The sequence below is a fragment of the Gekko japonicus genome, unplaced genomic scaffold (assembly GCF_001447785.1).
Source record: "Gekko japonicus isolate JY-2015 unplaced genomic scaffold, Gekko_japonicus_V1.1 scaffold1139, whole genome shotgun sequence".
In the NCBI taxonomy this organism is placed as follows: Eukaryota; Metazoa; Chordata; class Lepidosauria; order Squamata; family Gekkonidae; genus Gekko; species Gekko japonicus.
This window is the reverse complement of record NW_015172591.1, coordinates 422,473-432,439: the sequence shown is the minus strand read 5'-3', so window position 1 is coordinate 432,439 and position 9,967 is coordinate 422,473. Positions and strand designations below refer to the sequence as shown.

The 9,967-nt window shown below is 49.0% G+C and overlaps 1 protein-coding gene across 1 annotated transcript in view; it reads left to right on the top strand.

The window, feature by feature from the left end:
• Positions 1-9,967, top strand: part of MAP2 (microtubule associated protein 2) — a 150,948-nt gene that overhangs the window by 127,192 nt on the left and 13,789 nt on the right. The window contains exon 8 of the mRNA XM_015421522.1: positions 1-293. This exon is cut by the window's left edge and continues 17 nt beyond it. Coding sequence (XP_015277008.1) covers positions 1-293 — 293 coding nt within the window. The remainder of the gene's footprint in view (positions 294-9,967) is intronic.

The following is a 9,967-nucleotide window of genomic DNA, read 5'->3' as shown; positions in this document are numbered from 1 at the left end:
CTACTCCAGGTTCCACCGCCATCACTCCGGGGACCCCACCTAGCTATTCATCTCGTACTCCGGGCACTCCTGGGACCCCCAGCTACTCCAGAACCCCTCACACACCGGGTACACCCAAATCTGCTATTCTGGGGCCTACCGAGAAGAAAGTTGCTATCATACGCACACCACCAAAATCTCCAGCCACCCCCAAGCAGCTCCGGCTCATCAACCAGCCTCTGCCCGATCTTAAGAATGTCAGATCCAAAATCGGGTCGACAGAGAACATCAGATATCAACCCAAAGGAGGACAGGTAAGGTTTTCCGTTCTTATAGTAATAGACATGTTTGGTCAGGAGTCGCATCAGCACTCGGATGCACTGTCACAAATTTCAGGCCACTTGGAGGGGTTTCTAAGCCTTTAAGATTTACCGTATTTTTCGGACCATAAGACGCACCTGACCATAAGACGCACCTGACCATAAGACGCACCTAGTTTTTAGAGGAGGAAAACAGGGGAAAAAATATTCTGAACCCTGGGGCTCAGTATTCGGTCCATAAGACGCACACACTTTTCCCCTCACTTTTTTTGGAAGAAAAAGTGCGTCTTATGGTCCAAAAAATACGGTATATAGGAATTCCACCAGGTATGGCTTCCCCTTTCACAGTGGCTCTGTGGGAGCAGGGGTGGATCGACTGTGAAACTAATTAAGCTTAAGCTTCGGGGGCCCTAATCCTGGAGGGGCCCCGAAGCAACTTTTTTTTTAAAATGAGTGAAATTTTCCAAAATTGATGGAGCTTTTTTTAAGTGTTTGTTATTAAAATAAGGCTGTTTTAGCGACAGAATCATAAGCCGATGGGTTGAAGTAGTTAACATTGACCTTAGAATAGGCTCTAATACCTGTTTCGTATAGCCTCAAAATGTTTCTGTCATTGGTCAGATTTCAGAATTTTCTCGGGGGCTTGCAGCACCCAGACCCCCCAGCTGTATGGGCTCACCAAGCTCGCCGGAATCTGTTCATAGCCTGCATTTTGGCAGCTGGATCCTCGAATCCTTCATTGGTGCGCCGCTGAATAGTTCGACACTCAGCCCCTAGCCAATCAGAACCATAAAAAGACTTCTGAATTCTCAATTCAGGCGGCACTAGTCTCACTTGTGCATTATAACGCCAGAAATTAGATTTCCACCGTTTTATCCTGAGCCCCGCCCCCCCTCTGATGACCTTTGACCTTTGGACCTTGTTGGATGTTGCCCTATTGTTGCTGGTTGAGAAGAGGCCCCCAGAACAGTTCAAGCTTCAGGATCCGCCACTGTGTGGGATTTTTCTCTACTGCACAGCTCTGGAAGATTTAGGAGCCCCCCAGAGTCAGGACCTGCCAAACTTAAGGGCGTAAATAATTTCATTTTCGTAGATTCCAAGATGGCCCCATCCTAGTACGAACAGCATGCCATTGTGCCTTGTCTAGGAAATGGGGTGCAGTATGGACTGGTAGTGGTCAAACACCCCACTTCTTTGTTTACTCTCAAGCCTGCGTGAGGAGAATGAGGGGACAGAGATCTGAGGTGGGAGAATGGACTGCAGTACTCCAGACCACCAGCAGAGGGAAACCCTTGTGGAGCCCCCTTACCTAAGAACATAAGAGAAGCCATGTTGGATCAGGCCAATGAGCTCCCAGGGGAGATCCGGGCCCTGCGGGACCCTGTACAGTTCCGCAGGGCCTATAAGACGGAGCTCTTCCGCCAGGCTTTCGAATAGGAGTCGCCACCACCACTGTTCCATCAACGCCCTATACTCTCCGCACACTGCCACCGCTGGTGCGGGTACCATTGGAGGGAGCGGGACATGCTTAGGGGACAACACGGCGGGGGGGGGTGCACTGCTGTTGCTGTATAGCTATACGACTGAGAACACCATCTTGATTGTAAAATTTGAAATTGAGTAGGGGAGCCCCGAACTGTTTTATGAATTTAGTTAATTATTTAACTGTTTTTGTATTTCTGTGTATTTTATACTGGTTTTATTGTTATTATTTGGCGTGTGCCCCTGTTAGCCGCCCTGGGCCTCCGGGGAGGGCGGGATATAAGTTTAAATAAATAAATAAATAAATAAATAAATAAATAATCCAGTCCATGTCACTCTACAGAGGCCAAAACCCAGGTGCCATCAGGAGGTCCACCAATGGGGCCACCTCCTGAGGGCACCTGGATTTTGGCCACCCCTCTGCTAAATAACAGAACATCACAAGCAAAGGAAGGGAGAAGCTTTCTCCCTCCTCTGCCAGTTTTTGTGTTTGTACAGAGTATTTTTTCATTTAAAGGATCATACAGATCTGGAATCCACCAACTACTCCTTGCAGTGTTGGGGCTCAGAGATCGGCCACCTTGTCCTCCCACGGGTGTGAAGTACTCCGCAGCAAGAAACTTCTCTCTTGGCTGGGAACTTCTAGAGAGAGGCCAGCTGAACAGCTATGAGCCTGGGAAAGTTTTCAGAACGTCCGATGGAAACGGGGGGGAGGCCATTGTTAACGCACAATCTGCATTGACGGTGTTCTGCTGAAAACCGCTATTGACTGTTATTGTCTATGGGTTGAAAGGGGGTGACTCTCTCGCGATGCCGAAAGGGTCTGTATTGGAAAATAGAATGAAAAGCCATTCCGTTTCCCACTGGAAGGAACTGTGATGACCGTATTATGATCCTACCGCCTCGGTGTCTCTTCACCGATGACAGATTCTAGGTCTGAGCTGTCAGGTCCCCACAACCAATCGACACATTTTATGGCTAGTACTCTGAGGTGGACTTGAACAGAGGTAACTGTGGGCATGGCCACTCAGTGAACTCCCATCCTTTGGAAGAGGGGAAACCCCATTCCATCCCCTTCTCCTGCCCCCGGTTCCGAGAAAACGGAGAGAGCTCTGTTGCCCGCAGCCAGGATTTTTTTGTTTGGTGGGCATTTAAATTTTTAAAGGGGCAGTTAAATTGCAGTTAATTAAATTAATCTGAGGGGCCACGGTGGCTCAGAGGTTAAGACGCTGAGCTGCAGACCAAAAGGTCTGTAGCTCGGCAGTTCGAGACCCGAGTGCCGCGTGACGGAATGAGCTCCCGTCTCTGGCTCCAGCTCCTGCCAACCTAGCAGTTCGAAAGCAAGAGATTGCAAGTAGATAAATAGGTACTACTTCAGTGGGGCGGTAACAGCGTGTAGTCATGCCGGCCACATGACCATGGAAACGTCTTTGGACAGCGCTTGTTCTTTGGCTTGGAAATGGAGATGAGCACCGCCCCCTAGCATTGGACTTGACTGGCTTTCGAGCAAGGGAAACCTTTACCTTTACCTAAATTAATCTGAGCAGCTGTCTTTAAAGGGGGAGGCTCTGAGCCTGTTTCCTAGGGAAAAAACAGCTCAGAGGGCACTTAATTGCCTTTGGAGTTCCCTTCCACAGGGCAAGAAAACTTAGAAGGCCCTGTTCTGCCAGCCCCCTCCTTGGGCTGTGCCAATTCCTGGAGAGTGCTATTCCACTTCTTCCCACTAGGGCGCCACTGCCACCACTGTCCTTTTGGGGTCTTCCTGCCAGGAGGGACAGACTCCCGACACCTCTTCTCAAACTGAGGCTCTGCCTCTGGTCTCCTGCTAGCCAGCCCCTGCTTAACACAGGGACCAAATTCCTTCTTTGGGAACTCCCTGGAGGATTGGCAACAGGTGTCTTGACTGCTTGCCTACCCGCTTCCTGGGACTCCCCTCTTACAGTAGTGTGGTCTAAGGCGGTTGGGGGAACTATGTGGCCCAGAGAACACTACCAGCTTCAAAAAGTAAAATATTTATTAAAAAGAGGAAAAGGTTACAAGCATACTCGTAGCACAGCACCAGATCAGCAACCAGAAGGACGAAGAAAAGTTGGTCATAATCGCATCCTTCTTTCCCTGGTTCTAAAAACTTACTCTACTAGATGTTGAAATAGAGTAGGCAATTCCAAGCTTAGGAAGTTACAAAAGGTTCTAAAGATGGTTCATTCCTTAGGCTCCCTGCCTCCAGCAGGCCCGGCCACACGGCCGATGGCTCCTGGCCTGTATCAGAGCTCAGCCGCTGTGTCCTTCCCCAAGGATCAGCACCAAGAATAAAAGAGACCCTCCCTCCGGGGAGCAAGCAGGTTTATTAAACTTCTGACTCCACCCATTCTACATCACACTCTCCACCCCCTTTGACCTGGTCTGCCCAGGTCACCCAAGCGGACCCTGGGCCACCCAGGTGCATCCTGGGAGCCCTCTTTACAGGCGTTCTGGGAGAAGTCCAGGAGTCACCTGGAGATTCCGAACACCACAGCCTTCAGTCCCTTTGCAAGTCAATCTATTTGCATAACTAAGGCAGGTCATTGCCCTAGCTTTCTGCCCTTCCAGAGAGAAGAGGTTGGAAACAGGAACACTTTAAAAACTCAGAATGGGGGGGGGTCTCCACACCCTGCACAATGTAGGAAATCGACAAATGCCTCCCCCCCACACCCCCAGTGACCGCTGTTCCACTCCCAGAAGATGACAAAAAAACCCTCCAGGATTTCCGGCCAAACTGGCCTGGAGAAAAATGGCTTCCTGACCCCAAAGTGGAAATCAGCATTTCCCCGGGCGTGTAAGAAAGGGCCACAAGAACTCAGCCCTGAGGCAACCCTTCCTGCCCTCCCTCTCCGGATCTGCCTAAGTTCATAATTATAAAGTTTTCAAATCCTAGGCAAAATTATTTATACAATATAGAATTCATAATCAGGACATAAGTGGTTAAACATAAGTCCCCTATACGGCTTCCAAAGTCCAAAACACTCCAAGGTGCCCAGTCCCTCCTAATGAACAATATAAGCTATCAACTCCAGAAGTTCCAAAAAGGAACACTGGAACGGTTTCAATAGAAGAACTACGGGATTTCCAGCTGCCTCAATATGCTCCGAGTTTCACCAATATGGCTTTATCAAGTTGGAACCAATGACTCGAAGGATATAACTGAAAATTCGTCCCAGTGTACTCAATTTTACAATACCAGTTTCAAAATGGGCTGTGCCTTCACGACGTTCAATATTTTCACATATATAGGACTTACAACGACACACCCCTAATGTAGCCAATCCTCCAAAAGAACTTACAGTAGCCCCTGTAAGAAGAGCTCTGTAAGCTCTTGGAGGATTGGCTACATTAGGGGTGTGTGGCCTAATATGCAAAGGAGTTTCTGCTACAGGAAGAGCCCTGCGTTTAACCATTTAATGACCATAGTTGGCACACAGGGACACATGGAGGGAGACCTCCCTGGAGATACAACAGATATCCACTGTTCTCAGTACTTCACGTGAGTTGTCCCAATTATCCTCAACCCTTTAGGGGAGGCCAGCTTGCAAATGGGGCCAAAGTCTATGATGTGGGTTTGTTACTGAGCTGAGCTTGGAACTAGGAATTTCCCATTATGCCTCTTAGCTGCTGCACTATGCCAGCTTAAATCAGACTTCTTTAATCCCTAGCCCCTGAGAACTAAATCAAGTGTTAGTTCCTAAACCTGTCTAGAAGGCTTGGCAAGGTCATGGCTCAGTCTGACAGCTAACAGTGCCCAGGCCAAGGGACCGTCCCTGGTGTTCCTTGCCCCCCCCCCCACCGATGCCCCACTTTCCGAAGCAGAAGTCGACTGGGCCGTACCATGCTGTCTAGTCCATTTGCCTCTGTCATGTCCTGTATACCTCACCGGGAACTTGAAGTCAACCAGGGCGGCAGAACTGGTCCCCTAAGGGAACGGATTATCGTTGAAAGTTACGCGCACATATGCAGAGGGAAACAGCCCCTGAAGAGCATATGAATTTTCATAAACCTTTCAATAGACTGCATACATGAAATGCATAACTCCCGTTGCATAAGATGCCTCCACAGTTTGAAAGTTAGCCAAAAGAGCCGGCTGAAAGAAAGGTCAAGAGAGGAAGTAAGTTTTTAGAAGTTTGTTGTTTCGAACAGGAGTAAAGACACTTCCCGTGCACAGCCAGATAGCTGCTAGTGGCTTGTGTGCATTAGAGGTCACTGATCAACCAGAAAGTTTGCTTATATAGAGTATTCTCATGCCAGAGCATCTGCCTGTTCCATATATAATCATGTCTCTTGATACATTCGTAGTACGTCTTCCTTTTTATCAGGGCTTTTTTTGTAGAAAAAGCCCAGCAGGAACTCATTAGCATAATAGGCCACACCAAAGAGCAGAAACTCATTAGCATATTAGGCCACACCCCTGACCAGCACAGCTCATTAGCACATTAGGCCGCACCCCCATGTTACCAGAAGTGTGGTTATCCAGCCACACCCACCTTTTGCTTCTTATTCTGTTTACCTTGTTTGTTGTCAAAACCCAGAGCTTTTTTTGTAGCAGGAACTCCTTTGCATGTTAGGCCACACACCCCTAATGTAGCCAATCCTAATGAGTTTCTGCTGTTGGGTGTGGCCTATTATGCAAACGAGTTCCTGCTGGGCGTGGCAAACTCAGGAGCCAGCCGGAACTCCGTTCCTGTGCGTTCCGGCCCAAAAATAGCCCTGCTTTTTATCATTGCCGGTTTGTGTCACTGAGGGCGCTTTAAGTCTGGGTCAGTGGCCGGCTGTTCTCCCTCCAACCCAGTCGACGGCGGCCCAGCCTGCATCTAGCACGTGCTGCGTTGTTTTACCAAACCCACCCTGGAACAGAAAAAGATGCGGCTCCAAACCACGTTCAAATACCCCCGGGGCCGACGCCGTGCTGACTGCAGGGCAGTGTTCCCCTCCAAGCTGAGTTAGCATGAGCTAGCTGATGGTTTTTTAGCCTCCGGCTCACACATTTTTGCCTTAGCTCGGGAAGGGATGGCCCCAGAGCAAACTAATTTGTGCAGTAGCCAAATGGCTCGCTCACCACTTGAATGCCAAGTAGCTCACAAAGTAGAATTTCTGCTCACGAGACTCCACAGCTTAGAGGGAGCACTGCTGCAGAGTCACCCCTGAAGGGCCATAAAACGGCCATACATCTATGCAGACAGTACCATAAAGCCGAGAGATCAACCAAAGTGAAAGCGGCCTGCGGTCTGGACGCTGCCATAAAATCCGACAATCGATTCACGTGAACGTGGCATGCAACGTAGAGGGGAGTTCCTGTTCCAGCGTGGGTTTGGTAGAACAGCGGAGCGAATGCTAGATGCAGAAGGGGCCTGTGAAAGGAGGCTAGTCATTCTTTGCAAACTCCTTTTGCGACTGTCTTGTAGCAAGGCGCGGGAGCGCGGGGGGGGGGATTATGTCCCATGGCAAGGAAACCATGAAGGATTTCATCACTTGGTGTCCTGCATGTGAGCTTGTTGAAGCCACACCCATCTGGCTTTTTCACTCGGCATTTTCCCAAGCCACACTGCCCTCCCTCGGGCACTCGGCTCTTCCCTCCTTGCATCTTCTTTCAAGGCCAGGGCCTTACCCCAAATTATGTGAAGAAAGGACAGATGAACAACAAACTCTGGTGATTCTTTTACATCCTTCGTTAATGGAGGTATGTAGACTTGGAGGATTCGTGTGTAGGGTGTAGGGAAGCACACCATCTCCTGGTTTTAATATTAATGGATCGGGATGCTTGTGACCCCGGGGAACGCCTCAAATAAATGAAAGTGGGAAACTGCGCTTGTCTATGAAGATAGATTCAGAGGGTCGCTGTTTTGATCTGCACTAGAACAGGTAGTTTTGGGTCCAGTAGCACCTCCAAGAGCAACGAGATCCATTGTTTTGGTTTGACGTAGGAAAGAAGTCTAACAAAGGGCCAGTATTAAAAACCCTAGTTGAAACTTATAATATACAAAAATATGTGTATTTATTAGATAGGCAGTTAGAGAAGAAGAAGAAGAAGAAGAAGAAGAAGAAGAAGAAGAAGAGGAGGAGGAGGAGGAGGAGGAGGAGGAGGAGATTGGATTTATACCCCGCCCTTCACTTGGAGTCTCAGAGCGGCTTACAAACTCCTTTCCCTTCCCCTCCCCACAGCAGACACCCTGTGAGGCAGGTGGGGCTGAGAGAACTCTGACACAAACTGCTCTTTTTCAAGGACAGCTGTGCCAGAGCTTGTGACTGACCCAAGGTCACATCAGCAGGTGCAAGTGGAGGAGTGGGGAATCAAACCCGGTTCTCCCAGATTAGAGTCTGCACACTTAACCACTACACCAAACTGGCAAACATAGAAGGGCCCAGTGAAAGCCTCGTTAAAAAGTGCGAGTGGCCTCAACACAAGGGCCAACACACATGACCTGACACATTTCCGCTCTATTGTGTATTGGCCCTTATTTGTCTTTAACTGCCTTTATAACAAATACACGTATTTTTGTATATTATGTTTGAATTAGGTTTTTAATACTGGTCCTTTATTCGACTTCTTTCTTACCGTTGTGGTTCTCGATTCCAGTTTTTGGGTCAAGTTTGTTTTCCCCTCCCTGTGTCTTTCCTACTTGGTTTCAGGTAGAACAGGTAGGGTTGAGTCCAGTAGCCCTTCAGGGAGCAACAAGATTGTTTGGGGTATGCGCTTTCAGGAGTCAAACAAAGGGAGCTTTGACTCTCAAAAGCTCGAAAAAAAACCCCCAAAATAAGTTGTTGGTCTCTAAGGTGCTGCTGGACTTAATCTAGCTGCACTTGACCAGTGGCCTGTCAAGACACAGCGAAATAATGATGCCCTCTGAACATTGCTGAGAAGCCAGCTGGGATTTTGGGCAGAGCATGCTCTTCGTGTCAGGGAACCAGTCCGATTAGACTGCGGTATCCGAAGGAAGCTATCCGCAGGAAACGGAGCGAACGCAACAACTTAGAAGCCAGGAAGCAGCAAATGCCAGAAAGGAGAAGTTGGATTTATACCCCGCCCTTCACTCAGAGCGGCTTACAAACTCCTTTCCCTTCCCCTCCCCACAACAGACACCCTGTGAGGTAGGCAGAGCTAAGAGAGCTCTTTCCAGAACAGAGAGAGCTCTTTCCAGAACTGTCCTTGAGAGAACAGCTCTGACAGAACTATGGCTTACCCAAGGTCATCCAGCAGCTGCAAGTGGAGGAGTGGGGAATCAAACCCAGTTCTCCCAGATGAGAGTCCATGCACTTAACCACAACACCAAACTGGCTCTCAGATAAGCATTCAGATAAGCTGGTTTTGGTATTCAGTCCTCAAGCGAAACAACTTAACGTAGATGGGAGGAAAGAAATGCTTGGGAACATGTAGGCCGACGGCACAGCAGAAAAGGAACTTGGAGCAGCCTCGGGTGTCGGGACCTGGACAGATCCGGTACCTGAGCTCTGAGCTTAGGCCAGGATGACAGGATAGATAGGCTAAGGTCACATTGTGCACTATACCAGCCGAGCAGGAATAAGAGTGCAGAGTTGGGCTTCAAGCTAGCCATACCACCAGATCCTGAAAGGAAGAGCACTTGCCCAGATGGGTAGGAGGCCAGGGTCTGAACCATGCAGGCCATGGACCGTGGTGTGGTCAAAGCTAATGGATAAGAGACGAGTTGGAAAAGAACACTCTCCTGTCATGCTATCAGTTCAAGGAGTCTCCCGCATCGCCTCCCTGGGGGACAGACTCTCAGTTAGATCATTACAGGGACTTTGCAGGGCTTTGGACTTGCCGTGACCCCTGAATCGGGGTTTGCGGAGCAAGTTCTCCCTCCCAGTCACTGCTCAGAGGTGTCGCTGATTCCTCGCCGCTAGAGACAGGCAGGCATGGATTTCTGCCAGGACTTGGTGCTGTTCCCATTTATCTCCTCCTCTCCGGAAGCCAGGACCAGATTTGACATGTCGTGCTCCGTGCTTTCATGTTAAGATCGGGTGTTTTTTTAAAAAAATAATCAAAAAGTCCAAAACGACTTAAAGTGAAACCCCCAAAATATTAAATCCATCCCTCTGAGTGTGCTTGGCTCTGGCAGCTCCACCCCCCTCAGCTGTCCCAAACTATTTCTTCTTTCCTGCTCCTCAGACCTCAAACTGCCTTCTTGAAAAAGAGCGGT